General features: G+C 38.4%; 1 protein-coding gene across 11 annotated transcripts in view; it reads left to right on the plus strand.

Annotated features, from left to right (window-relative positions):
* Positions 1-22567, plus strand: part of ROBO2 (roundabout guidance receptor 2) — a 472649-nt gene that overhangs the window by 387269 nt on the left and 62813 nt on the right. For all 11 annotated transcript variants that reach the window (XM_075102036.1, XM_075102044.1, XM_075102078.1 and 8 more), the window contains 4 exons: positions 1429-1550; positions 8209-8440; positions 14316-14440; positions 17189-17360. In XM_075102036.1, coding sequence (XP_074958137.1) covers positions 1429-1550; positions 8209-8440; positions 14316-14440; positions 17189-17360 — 651 coding nt within the window. The remainder of the gene's footprint in view (positions 1-1428; positions 1551-8208; positions 8441-14315; positions 14441-17188; positions 17361-22567) is intronic.

A 22567-nucleotide genomic window follows, 5' to 3' on the forward strand; every position in this document is an offset into this window, starting at 1 on the left:
GTTTTGGCTTGTTTGGTTGTGGTGTGATTGGGCTAGAGCTGGCTTCAAGACGACCTGGTGGGTGGCAGATATCTTTCAGGTGTAAGCTGAATGCTTTTGTTGTAGCTACATCTTGGTGGGCTAAGTGCACCTTCCGGTACACTTACCTTGTTACGACTTACCTCATCTTTGGCCGGCGGGGGTATTAGTTATAGGGTGTTTGTGGCTTGTGAGGAGTTGGCTACGGACAACCCTACCTAACCCCCGGTTCTAACAGGCATTATGCAATCCACGTAGACAGTTTACCTAGTAAGAGCATCTGTAACTGCTGACCATGAACGATGGTGTAAGATCTGTGAAGGATCCATTGAAGGCACCCAGGCTTCACTGGCTCCAAGAAAGTACCTTAATTTCTGTTTGAGTTGGAGGGAAGGGACATACTATGATGATACATTAGCTAAGTGATAGCTGTAGCCCAACATTTTCCTTTTTGTGCAGTGCAACAGAAAATGATGATTTCCAGGAGCTATCGCTAAAAAGACATATTGCACATCATCTCAATTTTCTGACACATTTTTTGTATTTGCAGTTCCCATTTAGCAAAGCTAATACAGCTTCATTCAGTTTAACACAATGGCATAACCCAACTGTGGTCCCTAAGGTCTAAGTACTGGGGCCACATGTGGTACTTGAGATGGAGTCACAGTTTTCCATAGATGTATAGTAACTCATCAAACTCCTTCAGATTTTGACTAGAAGAAATAATTTGCCCACACACTTTGATGGAATCTTTGACATAATCTTGGAGAGAAAATTTTTGTGGTAGAGTGTTCGTTTATTAGATCAGAATCAGTTTGGCTTCATAAATTGATTCTTTTTTTATATTTGCACTAGATTTCATTATCTATATTTGTAAAGGGACAATTTGCTTTGCAGAAGAAAATGCTATTTTTAGTGTTTGGTTTCTTGTGTGCACGGTATATGGGGAGGGGAAGCTTAGTGAAAGTTTGGAAACGTATAATGACTTAATGCCATGTATGCTCTAAGAAAATAAAATAAAAAAACTGTTCATTCTCTTCAATTATACTAACCAATTTGGTTCCAGACATCTGGGCAACGTTATTATTATCTGAGTATTTTGGAACTAGTGAATATTGCATCTCTCTCATCACTTAGCAGATCTGAGAAAACTTTCCCATTGAATCTGAATACTCATTTAAACATCTTTATATTTTGTTATTTCCTAAGCAGCTAAAGATGAATGGTCTGTTTGCATTATCTGATATGCTCTGGAGTTCGTATTTAAACCTTAATGCTGTATTGTTTTAAAAACAGTACTATAAAGGGTGTTTAAATCAGGTCGTTAAAGCTATTCAATAATTCTTACTGATGCCATATATAACTCTTCTCATTAAAATAATCCTTTCATGCGTGTGCCTGGCCTGGCAGATATCAGCCCACCAGCACAAGGTGTGGATCACAGGCAAGTCCAGAAAGAACTGGGCGACGTCATTGTACGACTGCATAATCCTGTTGTGCTGACACCCACGACAGTTCAAGTCACCTGGACGGTAAGACTTCTGTTATTATTACTTTAATAGTACTTTAATTTTGCCTATTTATGCCTGCAGATTTTTGCTACCCTGAAAAGCTCCAGTCTTGACTTCAAACATTATACAAGCTTATATATGTGGTAATGAAATGGTCTTTTTATTTTCTCTTTCAAGTCAGGCAGGTTCAAAGTCTTCTGTGTTCAGCTCAAAGCAAGCTAGCTGTCTGACTAGAAAAATATTATAAAAATGAATATGCTTAACACCATTATCTAAAGGATAATTGATCTGTGGACTCATTACTGTGCATGTCAAAAAATAATCAAAGTTAAATACCAACATGAAATTGCTGTTTGAAAAATCACTTTCCACTTCAAGGAATAGGGACTTCTGACAATACCCTATTATTTGGTGTCCCTAAAATGCAAAAATAGCTTTCCTATAGGACACTTGTAGTGAAGTCAGAAGCATGTGGTGCTGTTGCCTGATCCACTATGCAGCATCTGGTTTTCTAGAATAGTCCTTACCCGCAGTCAGTGGATATCCTTTCATTATAGAAGACCAGAATCTTTTTGGCAGTACTTAACAACATTTCTATTTGAGGGGTCAAACTACTGGGTAGAATTTCTGATCTAGTATTTGGCTTTTCAAATGCTATGTTTCCCTTCCTGAGGCTAGAAGGAAGGGATTTGTAACTGGAGAAAGAGAGAGTTCCTAGGGCACTGCACACCAGAAAAGAGTGCTTTGCTCTTGGGCATCTGCCCCAGGGGAAGAAGAGCCATGGGTGGAAGAGTGGGAGAAATAGTACTGCACTGCACGACACTTGAAACAGTTGTATTATGTAGGATTAATTCTGCTGAAGGGGTATTCTCAGTGCTCAGGGTTTTTCTTCTACATGTAATATTGCTAAGAGGTTAATGTGTAGAGAGGATTCTACAACAGGAGGTAAGAAGCGTCGTGATAGATTGTGTATTTTAAGGATTACTGTTGGCTTTGCACAACTCATCCATATTCTGACAGATTTCAATGGTCAGGAGCAGATTAGAATTAACAGAGAAACCCACAAATTTTTCTTTCTTAGAAGATTATTTAGAAAACATGTCATTGCATTTTGTCATTGATGATGTCAACATGCAGCTTACCTTTCTAAAAATGCTGTCTGTTTCAGCTACATAACTGCTGGACAGGCTGATTAACCCTTGTAGCAAACCCTTTTGCCCAAGCAGATATTTGCCCAAGCAGATGGGTCAGCAGTTTAGAAACTTTGGATCTTAGCAGCCAGAGATTATAAACCTGGATCACATCTGTGTGGTGCTCCTTCAAGTCCTTTCTTGGGTGTGGCAGCTATCAGAAATGCAGTTTCATAGCCTTACCCTTGCTTTAGCACATACTACAAAAGGAAGCCCTAATATAAAGAGAATTCAGTTTAATGTAATGTAACCAATGTCATTATATTATAATGAAATATATATATTTATCCATGCGCACGTATGTGTGTGTGTATTTACACACATATGTATCTATCCAAAAGAGTCTCTTGGTGCTCTTGCTGAACAAGTAATGAGTGAAGAAGACATGGTAAGGTAAAGGTAAATTGTTAGAGATGCTATGGATACCAGTTTATTGGGAAGATCCCTCAAAGCAGTGACCCGATGGCACCTGACAAGCATACAGGCCTCTGCAGAGATATTTGAGAACTGCCCAAGGGAAGGAAGACAGAAAAAAAGATCTCTGGAACAGCTAATTAGAAGCTTTCCAGCAACCAGAACAAAACCAATTAATTAACCATAGTCTCTAGGAAAAAAAGCCACTCTATCCAGAGAATAAAGTCCACATTATTAATATAAAATGGTTAGATAGTATAGCTGTTGTACAAAAGGACAGAAATGCCATGAGGTCGTAAGACGCTCTGTGTTGACTTTCTGCAATTCAGAGAGTGAATGCCAAGGAACGTCCTTAATTACTGAGTTTCTGGCATCCCGACTCCCAGCAAATTAACACAAATTTCTCCCTTCTTTCTGAGATAGTTTTGGGTTTACTTTCTCTTATTTCCAAATTTGAATCAAAAATTTCAGAAATAGGTCTCTGCTACTGTGTTGCAATTCTAAAATATACACATACATTTACGCACAAATTTTGTCTGTTTTAAAAGAAGGTCAGGCTTACAAAGTCAGTGTTAAAAAAAGAAGCAAATGTCAGAAGTTAGTTTTTCACTTCACTTAAATTTATTCCTCTTGTGCGTAAGTATTAAAGTGTAGCTGTAATTATCTGGTCACATACAGGATCTCTTCTTCATGGAGCTATTCAACATTTCTTTTTATCTTCTTTATTCACTGTGTAGTGCCAGGTCTTATTAAATTTATACCATTGAAACCTTGCATTGAATAAAAAATTATTAGTTTGTCTCACATGCTTGCTTATCTGTCATGCTCTCAACCGTAACATTTGGGTGCTTCACAAATAATACTGAATTTAACATCACAATGATGAAAATATGCCATTATCCTAACTTTACGCACAGAGAGGTGAGGTGCAGAGATATTTATGAGATATAACTTACGGAATCAGATATGTCCACTGTTATCAAATGACTAATTTTAAACCTTGGGCCTGATTTATTTTACTTTTATTAAAACATTTCACATTGCAACAGCATATGATGTGCTCCAAGCACTTCTTTTAGCTGACCTCTAGCTAGTACTTCTAGCCTCACTGGGCATTAAACTGAGGGTTTCATTAGTGGCCGAACGTTTCCTAGCATTATAAAGGAGCCCTGTGGCACAAGCAGGAATAAAAATCAGTTCTTCAATATGGTAAAAGAATTGTTGCTTTGAAATCCTGACTGCCTTCTAGGAGGCTTCCAGGCAGAAGGAGAATTTATTTACCTCTGTCTTTTGATTTGACGTTGATTTAAATTAATGTACTTCACTGGAAGCTTCAAGAGTCAAGTCCTTTAGACAGTCTTCCAGTGTATCATCACCTTTTGTCTTGTTCCTGTAGGACAGATAAGTGTTAGTGCTGTTTGAATTTCTGGAGATTACTCTGAGGCTGTGCTAGTGAGTTCAGCACAGTGTGCAAGGTATTCTGCCCAGATGGAGAATTGCTGTGGGTATTGATGGTGGGAGCAGGGTATATCTTAGGATATTTTGGGGTAGAAATTTAAATACTACACACCATATTGCAAAATGTCTTTAGGGTGCAGATTAGCAGATTTGCCTGAAAGGAGCTTATATTTGCTGCATGAGCTGCATTATGAGTTTCTTGCCATCTTTTTAAAAACATAATGGCCTAACCGAATGATCTAATAGCCATTGAACCCGTCTCATGTTCAGCCGCAGTATGTGCAGATTTGAACATGCAGGAAAAATGAGTTTCCTGTTCTGCAGAAATGGAGAGCTGTCATCAGTTTTGTAGATACCTCCTGCACTACGTATTCATTGTACAAGAGGGTGAGAAGGAGCGTGCAGGACCAGTTATGCTTATAAGTCGCCTTAAAGCATTAGGTCAGTGCTGAGCAGAACCTACCCAGTAACTGCTCTCTTCTGTCTTTTAAAGGAGCATCTGCATTTTCTGCCATCTGTCTTTTGAGGGAGAAAGTATCTTCAGATCAGCAACTGTTGCAGCTCTTTGAAGTGGAAGTCACTGCTGCTTGTACAAATTCAAGAGTAGTTAGGAGGGTCACGGGAAGACTAGCAATATTCTCTGATCCTCGTATTCAGTGCAGAGAGTTCCTGCAGTCTCTGTAATAATGCTAAGTACTTTCTGTGAGGAGGGGCAACCATTTACAAAAAAAGAGAAAGAAGAATACCTAGAAATTATTACATTCTTTCATCAAAACATGGTGTGTGGTTCTGCAACTCTGCCTATGTGTGAACATACACCAGACCTATAGAGTTTGATCCTTAGCACAGCTGAATGCAGTTCTTTAGTGCTAAGCATATTTTTAGTGGCCTGCTTTGGCGTGACATATAATTACCGCATAACAAATGGAGGAAACGATGAAGTCACAGGCTTTGTATTATATATAAGACTATGCGTGCATGTATATATATACATACACGTGTATGTGTATGTGTATACATACATACATGTACACACATATATATATGTGTGTGTATGTATATGTGAAACATACCTGGTCTATACCTCACAAATATCTCTGGTTAATCTGTGTAATTATCCAAGAGTAACTTTTTACTAATCAGAAAAAAAAAAAGAAAAAAAAAAAAACCACCAAAAAATCCACCTTTCTCAATAAGTGAAGTGCCCTCTGAGTAGTTTCCCACGTTTTGACCATATGAAAGTTCCTCTTCACTCAGACTAGCCTGAAGTGGGTGTGAGAGATAGCTTCGTATCCTCTCCCTGATACCGAATGCAATTGGATGTTTACAGAAAACAGTAAAAATGCATAGTATTTTCTTTTGTAAGTACCCTCCCAAACCCTGAACAATGGAATCACTTTCAATAATCTGCAATTTGGGTAGATCATCCAGCTCTGTTGTAATCAAACTTATAATTGAAAACTCTGTGAAACTCGTGTGAGCCTCAAATCAAGCTAGTTTATAGCACCCATATACATGACAACCTTATTGTACCACCGTGTTCTGTTTTCATATTCCTTTCATTGTTTAGTCTTTTGTTAGGAACTTAGAAGTCTAGGAGGAAAAGAGGTGTATGAATGATTTGTATATTACCTATACAAATAGATGTGAAGGTGTGATGGTCTCAAAATTAGTATACTGTAGGTGTACTCTAGGGGTCCAGTTCTTCTCAGTGAGTTGGTGGGTGTACTTGTGTTTCTACCGTGCCGTACAAAACAGTTTCCATACTGTTCTGTGGCCACACAGTTACTGTTCAGCCTACTCAGTTCTGATTTTTCAGATGTTCTCCACTAGGCAGCACTCAGTAGAGCTTAAAAGCACAGCAAAGTTAAAATGGAAAGTTCTAACGAAGTTATGCTGTCTTTCAACGTAGCTTCTAACTTAGAAGTTAGGTGGGAATCAAACTCAGTATTTGATTATTAAACATCATAGCCTTATATTGTAATTTAAGTTGAGAATCTGTATTACAAAGTGCATGAAAGCGTTTTTCTTGCTGAATTTTGTGGTAAACATGAGGTTCGTAAAGTCTTTATGTCCGTAAAACATTTAGTTAATGAAAGTCAAACATGGATGAAAACAATTTACTCTGATTTACAGACTCCCTTCATCTGGAAACAGCTGCTTAATGTTCTTCTTAAAAACACAGCTTGATTCTTTCGGTATTAACAAGCTATTATTGTGAGTTATATCCCTCTTTCAGTGCATAAATTCACTTAAAGTGAATGTAGCGAAGTTTATAAAATGCAAGCTTAATGTTGTTGTAACATATGTTGCGAGGTTTTTAACAGTGACAGTTTTGATGAAAGACGTTTCTGCTTTGCTCTCATAAATAAAGCTTTCTTCTTGCTTGCCCTGATTTTTAATGTCTAAGAATCTATGTCCCCTCTGAATGACTCAATAAACTGTAACAAAATTATAGAAGCGTAATAGAACCTCATTTGCGTTTTCAGCCTTAAATTCACATATTCTTAAGAGAAGTCAAACAAATATATCTCAAATTCTGAAAAATCTTTGAGGTAGCAAATTGTCAAGAACAGAAAAGAAATCCTACTTGTTGAATCTTACTTATAACCTAGAGATTTACCAAACAGATAGTCGTATAATCTTGTTATTTGTGCTGCACTTCCTTTGGCTCTTTGACGGCTACAGAAGCAGCTGGGTTTGGTCTGGTTTTATCCATCAAATTGTTTTGACTGGTTTTTTAGGCAAAATTCATGCAAACATGATAATAGCTTAAATCATTATTTTGTGCCTTTTTTTCCCCCAAGAGAAAAAATGCATGCAACCTCTCAAAGATAAAACACATTTAAAGTTTTTCCTTCAAATAAAAATACTATTTATAGCTATGACAGGTTAGAATTGTTAAACTTCTAGGTATAGTCCAATCTTGGATTGTGCTTGCCTTGCAACATATAAAATATAAACCAAAACCACCATTCCGTCTCCATCTGATGGCCTGGGAGCATCACAACCCCAGGATGCAAAGAGACTGCTTAGACTGTGACTGCAAGAAACAACAGATGTCCTTGGAAGTTGTTTTCTCTGCATCTGTCTTATGTTTATTTTACTTTCCTGAGCATCTCATGAAAAGATGAGCTGTGAGCCAAATAATGGACTAGCTGAAAGCATGTAGGGTATCTTCAAAGACTTGTCCTTTTCTGAAAAGAATTTGTTTTTCTTTTCTTCTTGTATTTCAGCACATCAGTAGCCAAGATGTGCTTAATAAGTTTGCATGCAGTAGGCATTATGCCAAAGTTCTCTTTTCATGATTTGTTGCAGGGGTGGGGCCTTGTTTTATGATTTAAGGTGGTATTTGTCATGATATATAGAGCTGGAGAAAATAAAATAGAAAGAAATGTTCTATAACTAGTAATGTGAGAAGAATATTCTTTAGAGACAATTAACCAACAGTGACTTACAAGAAGGCAGTTTCACTTTTAAATTCAGCATCTTTAAAAACTGTTAATTTTCTCTTTTTCATGAGGACAAAAATATGCTAGGCAAATGTTTTGTTTTCTTTTTATACAGTTTCATTGCTTTCATATGTTTGCTTATGTATTATTTAATGCCATTTCTAGGTTGACCGCCAATCCCAGTTTATTCAGGGCTACCGAGTAATGTATCGCCAAACGTCTGGCCTACCTTCTCCAGCTGTATGGCAGAATTTGGAGGTCAAAGTCCCAACTGAGCGCAGTGCTGTCCTCGTCGGCTTGAAAAAGGGGGTCGCTTATGAAATTAAAGTTCGCCCTTATTTCAATGAATTCCAAGGAATGGACAGTGAATCTAAGTCTGCTCGTACCACAGAGGAAGGTTAGTAAAATGGTCAGAAAAGCAACAGGCTTCCATGCCTAGCACTGGAGGGGAAATCAAGAGTGACCATTTTGGTTATTGTGTGTATGCGTATGTTCAGCTTTATTTCTTCCACATGATTTCTGTTTGTTAGATGTAGGGTTGGCATTAGAATTTGATGTAATATTCAGTTTTGTACTGAAGCATTCCATGACAAAGCACTGGGCCAGTCCTGTATTCTTCTGGCTGATACATCCTTCTAATATAGAGGTGGCTTTGGGTCTTCCAAATATGTGCACTGCAGCTGTTCTTTTACAGCCAGTGTTGCTGCAATAAAAGACTTTGGTCTGCACTTTGAAAATAAAACTAAGAAATTAAACCTTTTAGAGATGAGTGTTTATATTAAGCACATCCTTCCGAATGGGTACTAATGTAGATGAACAGTTTGGTTGGGAAATGGGGACTAGTGAAGGACAGACATTTAACTAGTCTGAAAGAACTCTAGGCTCAAGGGCGTGCCACTTTATTGTTTCTGCTAGCACACCATTCATGAAACTGCCCTATTTAGTCCTTCAGAGGATTTTCTTAAGTACATTTCAAGCCTCTGTGAAACATGCAGGATGCAGACATAGTAAACAGTTTACACCACTGAAATGCACAAGCATTTATATCACAGAATCCCAGGCTGGAAGGGACCTCAGGGATCACCTAGTCCAACCTTTCTAGGAAGAGCGCAGTCTAGACAAGATGGCCCAGCACCCTGCCCAGATGACTCCTCAAAGCGTCCAATAGCATGTAGCATGGTATAGCATGTCCAGTAGCATATCGATAGCATGTAGCATGGTATATAGTTTTGCTAAAATATATGGACTCCACAACTGCTTTTTTATTGAAAAGTAAAGGGATGAGGTGAGATATAAGTAATTTTTATCTTTTTCTCTTAGAAATGTCCAAGAAACTTATCTTTCTACCTATCTAATGCAAAATTTGCCTGGAGAACCTCTCCTTTAAAAGTCGAAGGATGATCTAAACAATGAGGGTTCCTCTTCTCTCTGTTTCCTTGATTTCTTTCAAAGCAAGGGAAAAAAATACTGGTGAAGTTTCAAAATGCTCATATGGTTTCAGTGGGTTTTGTTTCCTATTGAAGATGCATCTTAATAACTTACAGTAGTGTCCTGAGGTTTAATTTAGTGCTGATTGCCAAGTACTTTTTAATTCTAGAACAGACTCGCTTATTACTTGCTTTTCTCTTCAATTTCTTACGATTATTGCCCAACAAGTGAGTAATTCTGAAGATAACTTGGTTGCCATTCTTACTTCATAAATGAGGAAATTCAGTGTCCTGCAACATGTAGAGAAAGCATGTAGGAAGGCATCGTTCAAGTCTTATTTAGAATTTGGGACTTTATGGTTCCCATTTCTTTGTTCAGACTATAAAGCCTATATCAGCTGGTAAAGAATATCTTTGCAGCTGTCTGAACAAAGCTTTAAAAAAAAAAGAAACTTGAACAAAGCTTTCTACAGGTGAAATTGCTTTTCTAGAGTTAAAATGGAGGATTTTGTCCCCTCACTAGCAGATGTTCTTCTTGTCCAGTTTCAGTTCATTTTTGTTGCTTATTTAGTTCATCTAACTGTCTCTTGCTAAAGGTAAATTAAGAACTGCTGAAAAAGAGAGAAGATTTTGTACCTCCTGTCTATTTCTATAAAATACTTGAGGAATGACATTTTCTTTTATAAACCCCAGCTCCCAGCGAGCCTGTCAGGTAATTTCCTACTTTAAAGGCCACTTTGTTCATGTGGAATAACTTTCCACATAGTGAAGATTTTTGAAAACTTTTCTTGCCTACAGATATATATAACCCTCAGCCTAGGATCTGCTTTGTAGATTAATATAACCTTCAAGGAGTCTGTTTACAAGTTTCTTTCTCAAAAAAAAACCCACATCGGGCTATAACACGTAGTATTATCACCAGATAAATGTCAGCCCCTGTAAATAATTCTTCTTCTTGCTTGGGTGATAAAGTTAAGTACTTCCATGAGAAAATTAAGACCTTCAGTAGATGCAATTCTACAGATATTTCCTTTAATTCCTCACATTATCTTTGTAATTATATTGGTGTTCATATTTTTCAAAAATAACATCAACTAAATGTTTAATGACAGTGGTTTGCTTCTCATCCAATGAAGAAAGATGGCAGTCTATTTAAAGGTATCCCACTTGCTGTGTCGCCTGTGATTCCATTTCGAAAGTGAGCTTTTTTAGATTTGACTTTTTAAAAATGTCAACTCTACTATTTTTAGAAAATAATTTGGAGGAGTGATACGTGCATTGGAATTTTTTTGTGACATCAAAACAAATAGCCCTGGTAAAGGCAAAGTATGACCAAAAGGTACCGGCAGCTTTCTGCTGGATTGAATTTTACATGCAACGTTACTTCGGAGGCCTTCCTCCAAAAATCAATTTTGCTGCAGTTAGACTTTTCCTCTAGATCAGACATTTGTCACAGTTCAGTATCCATCCATCTCCTGCCTCTTTGGCCTTGTGAAGGTAACAAATGGAATTCTGTTTGGCTGCATCTGGAAAAGATGAGCAGCGATTTGGGTTCTTTCATATCTGTAAGAAGAAGCTGAGCACTGGAATAATTGACCTGTCAAGAAGCAGACAAGGTGTTCTCCACAAGCCAGCAGCAAGGGAAATGAGAAAACGGTTTTAAAAATGTTATTTTTCAATGTGGACTATTTAATAACTGCAGCGGTGTCAGACAAGTGGCTTAATTTATATCATGGTGCCAGCTTACAGAGTGATATTATCAGAGAGAGGAAGCAGAACTGTTATATACATATGTGTGTATAGATACATGAAAAGGAACTAAATAAAATATTTTATTTTGTAATTTTCACTATTTCTTTCACACTTGCTCTGAAGATAGATGATTTTTTTTTTCCAATTATATCCACTGTTTTAAATCTCTTTTGGAATAACTTTGTGAAGTAGTATTTGTCCTGCATATTGTTTGTCACCAGAGAAATATGACAGTCAGTAATGGAAGTCTCCTTAGTTTTTATGAACTGCTGTCTGTCAATTCCTTCTTACATTAGTGCAGCTCTTAAGATGATATTTTCAGGTGCATTCATCAGCTGCAATTTTAATTTTTCTTCAAACGTACCAAAAAACTTTAAAAAAAAAAACCACACACACACTGGTAAAATATTAACTGGACTATTCATGCAGTTTAAATGCAAAGACAAATCAATACAGTATGTTTTTCTTTCAATAGTAGAATATGGTATTAATTTTACATTTCTTTAGCATTTACTCTATCTCTCTGTGTTTCCAGGTATGTGTATATCAGAAATTATATTTCTGAATGCCCTGTGTGTTTGAGACTGAAAGTAGATACACTTCAGCAAGTTGCTCCATTGTACTTAAAAACAAAAATGGGTTATACGGTGTTAAGCTTTGCCATTTTTAATATTTTTTGTAAAATGTTGTTCTAATTAATATAGCTCACGCATATTTATTCATGGTTTTGCTGTTATTGAATAACTTGAAGACTTTAAAAATGCTAATTTCTTTCCTGTGTGGCAAATTATTTCACTTGTAATAACATACACAATGCAACTATAGCTTTCACTAATTTTATGCTTTGCACGATTGCAAGGAGTAGCCCAAGGCCACCCTTCCATGCTTCACTTGAGCTGGCTAAGAGTCAGATTGTCCACAATACAGCTCCACTTCTCCCCTCTAGTACACTGTTCCTCTGCATCATTCAAGGTCACAGGACTCTACCAAGCACTATTTGATTTGCAGCTGAACCAGCATCTGAAAATGTAGTTGTCAAAATGTGCAGCTTCACAGGACAATAATACATGTGTAATTTTTCCTCTAAAAACTCTTTTTTTCTGATGTGATCTTGTATGGTCCCTTGTCCCCACCTCTGATAGCCTAGTTTTAAGTTGTGTGATTCCTGCAACAGGCTACTCCAACTCTTCAGGGTTATCAGGGTAAGGATTTGGGCTCAGCTCCTTGAGCCTGTGCCAGGTCAAGTGCTGAGGAGTATCTGAAGTGGGAACACAGCCAGTCTCAAAGAGGCCATGGGGAACAATAAGGAAATCTGAATTGACTCAGGAAACTTGAATACTCCTGGTATGTGTGGCTGTGTTTAGTTCTGTTAAACCTGCCAGACTTTAATACAAAGATGCCAGTGTCTCTTTGCTTTTCCGAGAAGCGTGGTCCAAGGGTGTTCATGCAGTGAAGAATATCTGTTAAAGATAAGGCTAGAGTCCTGTCGCCATAGAGCTTAGCAGTGAAGGAGTCCTCCCTGGATAGGAATACTCTAGACCGGGGACTGGAGTCAGGGAGCTGTGACACACAACATGAGATGCCAAAAACCAGAGGGCTGTCTAGATTTGAAATTGGAGCAGGGGGGAGTGATAAATATTTTAGGTTCTTGTACAAGGTCTACTGTAAGTCTTCAAAATAAGCTTCCATATTTCATATTAAACATTTTAAGTTCATATTAAAGGCATTGACAAATACGTGGAAGAAAAATTCCGTAAGGAGTTACTAAACACAAAGGCATCACCCTGGAACAAAAAGTGTCTAAGCAACAGGCTTCTGTGAATTGGAAAATTGTCCTGGAGAGGTATCACTATAAGCTTGTTTTATTAGTTCACACTTTCTTAGCCTCTTACTATTAGTTTTGTTGAAAACTGGATAGATGTACTGGGATAAATGGACCAGATGGATCCTAGAACCAGTTCAGCACAGCTGTTATCAACAATTTTTTTCCCCAGGCACTATACCTTCATATAATGCACTCAACTTTGATGCCTTTGCTTGCCACTGCAGTGGAGTATCAACACTTGCCTAGAAGTAAGGGAGGGGAGAGGGGGGACCGCAAGAAGATTTAAGTGGCTGAGGCAGGACAATGCCACAGCCCTCTGCCGTGGCAGCTATGTCTATGGTGGGAGAGCCCCCGCGTGGAGATGCAGCAGATGCTCACAGGGGGGACTTTTCTGTAGCCGAGCTGCTGCACCACTTCCCAAACAACATGTCCTGAGCCAACAAAAGCACCCTGCTGCTGGTTGTAGCTGCAAGAGGGGCTTTGCCAGCATAGCTCTGATCACTAACAGCTATGATTTTTTTTTCACACTTCTCGCCAACGTAGCAGGGCTGGCAAGCAGTTGTCTTGTAGATATGGCCTTGATATGCAGTGACCAGCCAAACAGCTGTGAGTGGTTGAACTGAACAGGACTCTGAAGAGAACGCAATTTGCCTAGGGAAAAGAGGACATAAATGTATATCTGACCTAACTTACCACCTCTCCCTGTTCTCTGGCATTTGATGTAAAGCCTTGAACACTTTAACTCTTTTCCACCTAGGAGTTGCAACGTTTTATGTTGAAGCCTGTTAAGTTAATGTCTTCCTGGAGAACAAATAGGAAACAAACAAAATCCTTAAATGTCTGCTGCTCACATTATTATTAGACCATGTGGGGAAAGAAGAATCAAACACTTCTCAGGCCAGGTGAAGCTGCCTCACATTATGACTTAGTTGGTATACCCATAGCTATTCATGCATATTATGGAAAACAAATGCAAGTGTGAGAGTAATTCAGATTCTAACTTTAAAACTTCTAAATAAAATTAAATTTGGAGTGATTTGTATCGATTCTCTATAGCCACAAATTCCACATTGTCATTCAGTTCTATGCTTCTCTTCAGAAAGGCGTTTTTCAAAATTGTCACTGCCTAACAAAATGTGCGTACCTAGGCCTGCAGGGAGTGTGAGCTTTGTATGCTGTCTGCTTGCTCTTACACTGTTTCAGCAAAATTTGTGCTCTAGCAAATGGATTAATGTCTTGCTTCTGTTTGTTCCCTCTCCTTGGTGTAGCTCCAAGTGCCCCTCCTCAGGCTGTTACTGTCCTGACAGTTGGAAACCACAACAGCACAAGCATCAGCATCTCCTGGGATCCTCCCCCTCCAGATCACCAAAATGGAGTCATCCAGGAGTATAAGGTAGAAACAATGTGTAACGGAAGGGTTGTGTGTTTAAGGAAACAGCCTACTTGAATTACAGTGCTGTTTATGGATTTAGATTCTGACAGAATTTACAGCTGCCCATGTAATTATATGGGCAAAGAGGACTGGCTGCTTACGGATTTTAAAAAAAAAAATTTAAGCAGTACTACTGTATAGTAAAAGCAAAAATGCCATGAGCTAGATCTGGAAGAGAGTGCTTCTCTTTCTTGCTTTTCCCTGTTGTGCAACAAGAAGAAGAGGTTGGTTTTTTTTTTATTAAGGGCTTTTGCACTCTTAAGACAGGCAGTAACATCCTTGTCTTAGAGTGCCTTCAGTGTGGCAGAAAAGCTGACAGGAAAGATACCTCTTCATTCCCGTGGAAAAATGCTAATCCTAACACTAAAGGGTCAAAGTCAAGGACCGTGGCTCTGGGGGAACACAATTCCGAGTACTATATCTGTCAAGACTCACAACTTGAAGTGCTAGGTGGTTTGCTCTGAGGAACAGGTGGAACACCACTACTATATCCAGAGTTTGTTATGTGAGAGTGGCCTGCATTGGTTGTATTTTCTCCTTCTGTGTTGCTATGATGGCTCAAAGTATCCACTCCTTATATATAATTTTAAATTTTGTTGTAGTCTGTAATGCCCCACTAAGCTCACTTTTGCACAAGAGTATTTTCACAACATGGAAATAGTGCATTGTGTTATTGGAGTGGAGGACTATGGAGAAAATGATCAAGCAAGGTCCAGTACTGTCACAGGCTTGTGACCATGGAACACACTGTTTGCTGTGGCTGATACATTATGTATACCCAGTGTGAAATTTTTAATTGAAATAACACAGGGCAGCTTTCTTGACAGTCCCACAAGGGGTGGAAGTGGGAGATGCAGTTTATTTCACATAAAAAAATGTGATTTTCTTTCCTCTGCTGCATCTTGAGAGAACACAGCATCAAGAAGGGAGAAAGTGCTTGACTTTTAAATCAACTGATGGTTCAACCTCTCCCAGTTTATTGCTTAGTCAGAGGGATGCAGTAAATGCTTACAATATTTATGTTTAGCATAGCACTTCTTTTGTTTTGATTTTAGTCAATATCAAGATTTATTAATCCCAGTATTTTATTGATCTCATTTTCATATCAATTAATAATTATCTTTTGGCTTAATTAATCTTGATACTGACTCCAGTATAAGTCAATATTAACCATCAAGGGCTTACAGGCAAATAAGTAAAGCACACTCCTAAACCACAAAATATGTAGATATGAAACAAAGTGAGCTGATGGTTAATAAAAGCCATGTTCCAGGTGAGTGCTCAGACCTCTAGGCTGTTTATAAAAACAGCTAGAGTCACTACCTATTACATCCCTTCTGTGTTAGATTAGGTGGCTGCCTGATTAGTGAGCTCACTACAGTGAATGTATTGCAGAGAGTCTAATACTTCCTTGAGTATAAAATGACCGCCGAGGTTTCACAGTACATTTTCTAACAAATTGAATGTAGATTTGGTGATTCCACTTCAAGCATCATAGTGCCTGTAAATTAATTTAGAAATTTAATGCCTTAAATTAAGGGCATCTCATAGCTGCTATAACCTAAGAAAAAGGACAAACATGGAGTGAAAGAATGAATGCAGTAGTTTCTCACACTAATGCATTCTGGCCTGCAAATAAGGTCTACTTGAGCTTAGGAGAACACAGGTTTCTTCTGCCCTCCAAATCTTCCTCAATGTCTCACAGAAAAAAAAGATAACGTGTGCTAAAACACTGAGCAGGTTAAAAATAAGGGTAAAGAAAGCATTGCTGTTGCTTAGACACATCAGCTGGTTGCTGATAGTGGTTCCACTAATAGTGCTTTCTTCTGCTATTATAGTATATTGTAGTGTACATGTGATATCTTTATGCATTGATTTTCCTGAGTGGTAGTAAATGCTTTCTTTAATAATACAGAAACAGTGTATGCAGATAACATTAACTGAAGAAGAATCCCTAAAATGTCTGTGTTTTGAAACTTCTTGCGAAAAGCCTATGGAAAAATGGAAGAGGGAGACATAACACTCTAAAATCATAGACCATTCTCATGACAAAATGCCAGTTGAGATTATAGACTGTTTTTTCTGTTTAATTAGAGAGTAATTGAGTAAGGAACTGATATCTGGATTCCTGAACAATGTAAGTAACCACAAAAGCAGCAGTAAAAAGTGAGTTTGTACTTATTCCATTTCAGAGACTTCACACATCCTTGTTGTGCAGTTGAAAAGAATTTCGAAGATTGTTTCTTCTTTAGTACTTTAAGAAGTGTTTCAACCTGTGCTTGTATTATCTGGTGTTCTTTTGCTATTCAGTGGGAAATTAAGAATGAAATAGGTGGGCTTTTTTCCAGAAAGGTTTGGTGGTAATCACATTACTGAACAAGATTTGAATTGATGGTTAATGCCTCGTTTTCACTTGAATGATTCTGGTCTGTGCTCCTAAGAAGTGTAACCACAGAATTTGCACTCCATGGAGACCAGAGTCCATAGAGGTACTTGCAAGCAGTCTTTGCAGCTGGCTTGGTCCTATGCTAATCTGGGACAGCTCGCTGAGCTAAATCATCCCAATTCCAGCTACTCCTGGACAGTAACATTGTTAAGGAGTCCAAAATAAGTGTTTGTCATGCAATACCTTGATATGTCATATCTATGCGCGATTGTCTATGAGTACGAAGAATTTCATATTTTTTAACACATCAACTTTTGTCCCAGATCTGGTGCCTAGGTAATGAGACTCGATTTCATATCAACAAAACAGTAGATGCAGCCATTCGATCTGTAGTAATAGGTGGCCTATATCCAGGTATTCAGTACCGTGTGGAAGTTGCTGCAAGCACCAGTGCAGGTGTGGGAGTAAAAAGTGAGCCACAACCCATAATAATTGGTAAGTGATTGTCTGTTTTGTTGTTTTGTTTTGCTTGTTTCGACTTTCAGAAATGCTTTCATATATCACTCCTGGAAGCATAAAAATCCATGGAGCAAAAGGCAAGATTTTAATAGAGCTAGTTAGTTCGCTTTTAATGTCCCACTGCCTGCTGACACGTCTTGTCTTTGTGCAGAGTTTTCACAGCCAATGGAGGGAAACGTGATCCTGAGACTTATGAGAAAAATGCAGATTACCTAGTGAAACTGATTTGTTTAAAAATGAATTTACCACTTCTGCAGGTTGACAGATTTACGGAACTAACAGCTCAAGCTCCCTTCTCCTCCTGTTCAGATGACTGTAATATTGCCTTACTCATACCATTGGTGCCTAAGGCACTATTTATAGTTGGTTTTCTGAATATTTGAAGTCAGTGTTTCTCAGGTATCCCAAGCAGACAAGCTTCCTCTGTCAAAGAATAAGTGGCCTCTAGTCCAAATAGAGAGCAAAGGTAGTATTATCATACCTGGCTTTGAAATGACTGTTTCTTAGTAGTGGTTTCCATGCTGAATTAATTTCCTGACCTGAGGGAAACACAGATTCTGTTTTTTCTGAAGTTCTTCTCAAGTATAAAATATAAAGGCAGGAACAATATGGGAAGAGTAAGAATAGGAGAAGTAGCCATATTTAGCAAAACTGAATTGAGCTGTGCAAAGCAGCATCTCTTCTGAGTGCATAATACCAGAATTTTGTTGCTTTTATCTGTATAATTTAATGTAGTTATTACTTAAATGGGCCTTCGGCTTTTTGTGGGTCTTTTGTTGTTATTAAATATTTGCAGGGATGAATGGCACAGACTCCTGACAGATGTTCTGCAGAAGACCTTTATTGTCAGCTTTTCACTGCTTATATATCTTTTCGACACATTTCTCATGCGATCACGCGCACAAACAATTTCTGTTATTCGTCAGCTAGCTCTAAGCACGCGCCTTATGCTACATTCTCATAAGCTGTTCTATTTACGCTACCTCATTTGTTTGTGATTACTTAAATTCTTCTTGGCATTCCCACGCTCTTGTCTCTGTTTTTTACTGCTGCCTTGCTTCAGTTCAAGGATGTGTCAAACAGTGCTAAGTTCCTTGCAAAATCATCCCCCACAAATATTTTTTTTCTAGAAAATATTGTCAATGCAATGTCCCAAACATGTACTAATATTTTTTTCTAGAAAAATTGTCAGTGTAATGTCCCAAACATGTACTGTTCTGTTATGTGTAGACCTTTAGAAAAGGCCGTCCCCTAAGCATTGCTTAAATGTCCAATGATATTCAGGTTCCCTATGCATCAAAACAGAAATTGGCTATGTCAGCTTTGAATATATTGTCACTAGAGAAGGTGATATAAAAGTGGAGGTGAAGGTAGCACTGGTTTTAGAAAAAGGCAGTCACAGAAATGCCAAAGAAAAGAGTTTTCTAGAACTGAAAGCAAGAAATTGATTTTTAAAAATGCAAGAAACGTGTCATCTAATATGCCTGAATTTTGGACCTCTGTGTAAATAACTGATGTTGTGAGACTAGTCTGTCATTGCATTCGCTTCCAGTAGGACTTCTTTCTCTTATTGCACGAGGGAGTCCATCTAGCTAGGCACTAAACACTGGGCCTGTTCCAGCAAATCACTAAAGTGTTTTGTATTTTAAGCACGTGAGTGGCCTTGTGTCACTTAACGTGTTGTGAGTTAAATTTTCACCAAAGTGCTTTGCTGGATGACTCCCAGAATGCTCAGCCTGGCATCTGGGTATAGCTCTTCCTCCAGACTCTTTCCTTACAAAAAATGACTAATCAAGAGTTAAATGTGGAGAGATCTGTGTTGTTGCAGGAAGGAGGAAAGGGATGTTAGGCCGCAAATAAAGTATGAAAGAAAGAAAGAAGTCGTTTGGCCTTTAGAGACTTAATTTTGCACCGTTGAACTTCCAGTGATATTTATTTGTTCCTTAAATGATCCCACAATATCTGTTTCAACAAGTCTGTCTGGTGACATCTTTGCACGTTTAAGAGTCCTTTGCATGAAAAGTAAAGGAGAGTCTTTTCTGTTTGGGTTGTATTTCTGTTCTCATTTCTGTTTTCCCTTATGGGAGCCCAAAGCCGGATGTGGTTATTACTTGTATGCTCTGTGTCTGCCTTTGCTTTAGGCCCCATTCTTCCATTTCTTATGCATTGCTGGCAGTTACTTCTCAGACTATAAATTTCCTTGATAAAGGTAACAGTGTTTAAGTGATACCATTTCTGGAAAATTTGAGTCGGTACCACTTGATGTTTGACTGAGAATCAAGAACATAAAATAGGAAAATTAATTTTTTAGGCAAATTCCAAAAATAATTACACGGATTAAACACAAGCTAATCAATAAACCTCAAAACATCATAATGAATGGGAAAACATTACTAAGTGATTGTATTATAATGGAGTACTATATGGCCTGGTGCTTAGCTGTACTAGTTAACAGCTTGCAAACAGAATGAATAACAGCAGAAATGCTGAATTACGGAGAGAGGCCAGTGATGCGGAAAAGTCAAGCTGTGTTCTAAACTATGACTTTCATTGTCATTAAATACAGAGTCCAGTGTACAAAAAGAAAGATGTTATTCATAAATATAGGATATGTTCTTTAAGGAAGGAGTATTTTTCTGAAATTAACTTATTTTTGTGGTGGATAATCAACTGCTGACTTCCCAGACCAATTCTAGATAACAGACCTGTGGCAATCCAGAAAGTAAAACCGGGACAATATGGAGCAGTAGAAAGTATATTATTTCTTCAGTTAGAAACTGTGTTACTGTTAGAGGAATCCTGGGCCCATACTTCAAGCAGGATGCTAAGAAATTTTATGGAAGACTCAAAAGAGAATCAAGAATAACATTTTTATGATCACTATTGATATGCTAAAAAATTACACTTTGAAACCCAGAAATAAAATTAGAGATAACAGCAATGTTGGTTAATGGTATAGCTATTATTGCTCTTCATCAGTTGGCCTGTTCACTCTTACATTCCATCATTGGCATAATAATATGAGGAACAGCTGCAAACTTTCACAGTAATAGGTACAATCAAATCTGATGTGTCTAATTAATTTTTGGTCCGACAAATTAGTTTTGTTCTTCATTACTCTCCAATGGGAGGAAGACATTATATTTCATTATGTTTTTGTCTTCAGGAACAACGGAGCGTTACAGGTCGCACACTTCCCTTGTCTGTGCTCTAATTAGTTGAACTGACAGCATTGTTACAGAAACACCTGCAGTATATGAAATAGTACACTGCTACCTTGGATGACATATTTATTACTTCTGCTTAAATATTATATAAAGAAATGCAAAATTAATGTAATCTGTTTTCCCAAACCCCAATGATTATATTAATTTTATCAAACGTCACTGGGTAACATTCATCTGTATCCATTTCTTTTTCAGTCATCGAATTCACAAAGCATATGTTATTTTGACATTTAAATGAATTATTACTTTTGCAGTTGTAATTGCTAGGCACTGAAGGGTAAGAGCAAACAGCCAGACTGCAAACTTTAGGAGGTTATTCGGAGACAGATTACACCTTCCCCTAGAAAAGAGGCAGAGTGTAAAGTCTGCTGAAAGCTCCCCTCAGGCTCTCTGCAGTTTGCTCTCACATCCTTTATTCTCAAAAGACTGGTTTCTGACCTTAGAGAAGAAAACGGGATCTTCAGACTTTTTGGAGGCTTTAGCAGGAAGCACTTGTTCTTTTCCTAAGTCCAGCAGCATCTGCTCCCGAAGCCAGTGTCTCTGAAGTGCTTCCCTGCCCACTCTTCTCCATGGCAGCATGGTTGCCTCCACAGCAGCACTGACATTACCTGTTTCCTCACCATCCTGCTGCTTTTACCTCACCTCCAAAGGGCACAGAAATTAACTGAAAGTTAATGGCAATTAGAGCAACAACAACTCCCATGCTGATTTCTACTAAAAAATCAATTGTGTGCCTGGGAGAGCATGCCACAGAGTGCCTCTTTCTATTAGTTTTACGCTCAGCACTTCCTCTTTCAGCACTGGGGTGCACCTATGGATTGGTTCAGTGGGCAGAAAAAAAGGGGAAAATCCGATAAAAAAGCCACTGCTGCCGCCTTTCTTTTCCTTGTCACAGGTGCTCACTGAGTTTTATTTTCTCTTACTGCATCAGGGCTGGAAACCATCAGGCCTTTGGCAGCAGCCAGACAAAATAGGAGAGTATGGGAAAGGACAGCTGCAGCTGCCAGGCCCTGATGCTAGTAAAGCTTACCAGCATGGCCAGTATAGACTGGTGCATGATACCAGTACTGGTGTACAGCCTTTTTCTACATTAGCAGGCATGGTCTGTCAGCGTCCTTCTGTGCGACCTATTTTTTTTGCAGGGAGCCTGTTTTGTTTCTTGCACAGAACTACTGAAAGCAAGCCAAGCTCTAGCACACTTTCAACAGTCTGTTTGCAAAAGCAGACGGTCATCATTACTAAATATTGACATGGTGCTGAAAGAGAGAAAGCTTAATAAAATCACCGAGATCATTAACAGTATGATAGCAATGTAATGCAGTGCATTGCATTTCTTCCTGAGTAACTCAGTCCAGCTCTGAACACAAGGTAGGGCCTGAGGCTGCATCCTGACAGGGGCAGCGCTGGGGGCAGAGCTGGTCCCTGCGGTAGGGGGGCAGGCTGAGGCACAGAAGGTACGCTCAGCACGACAGACCCTCTGGGAGGGACCGTCATTCGCAACTTGACTGGTGTAAACTCTGGGTCTGCTGCAAAGAGGTGTCCGTGGAAATAAAACTGGAAGTGTCAGACTTCTCGCATCCGCTTTAGCCAACGACCTTGTTTGCTTTAGGCTGAAGCCAGTGTGCTGACACTGGGGCTGTTCTGTTGAAAGAAGTGAGCGGTAAATTTAACCGTTGCTGAATTATTGAAGAGGAATATGTATGTTTTCACAGCAAGGCATAATGCTACAATACTTTTAATAATTTCCTCAGAATGACCATTTCAGTGTTTTATTGCCGTATTCTACTACATTTATGTGTGCGAGATAGACTCTCATAATTAAGAATCATAGTACTTGCATCTTTTTTGTCTCAGTAGAGTAACTACCCTTGCAGCTCTTCAGCATGCATACAGACATCTGATAATACTGCATAAACATTTCAAGGATTGAGCTATATAAATGCTTTTACGGGAAAT

The sequence above is a fragment of the Phalacrocorax aristotelis genome, chromosome 1, assembly GCF_949628215.1.
Source record: "Phalacrocorax aristotelis chromosome 1, bGulAri2.1, whole genome shotgun sequence".
Taxonomy (NCBI): domain Eukaryota; kingdom Metazoa; phylum Chordata; class Aves; order Suliformes; family Phalacrocoracidae; genus Phalacrocorax; species Phalacrocorax aristotelis.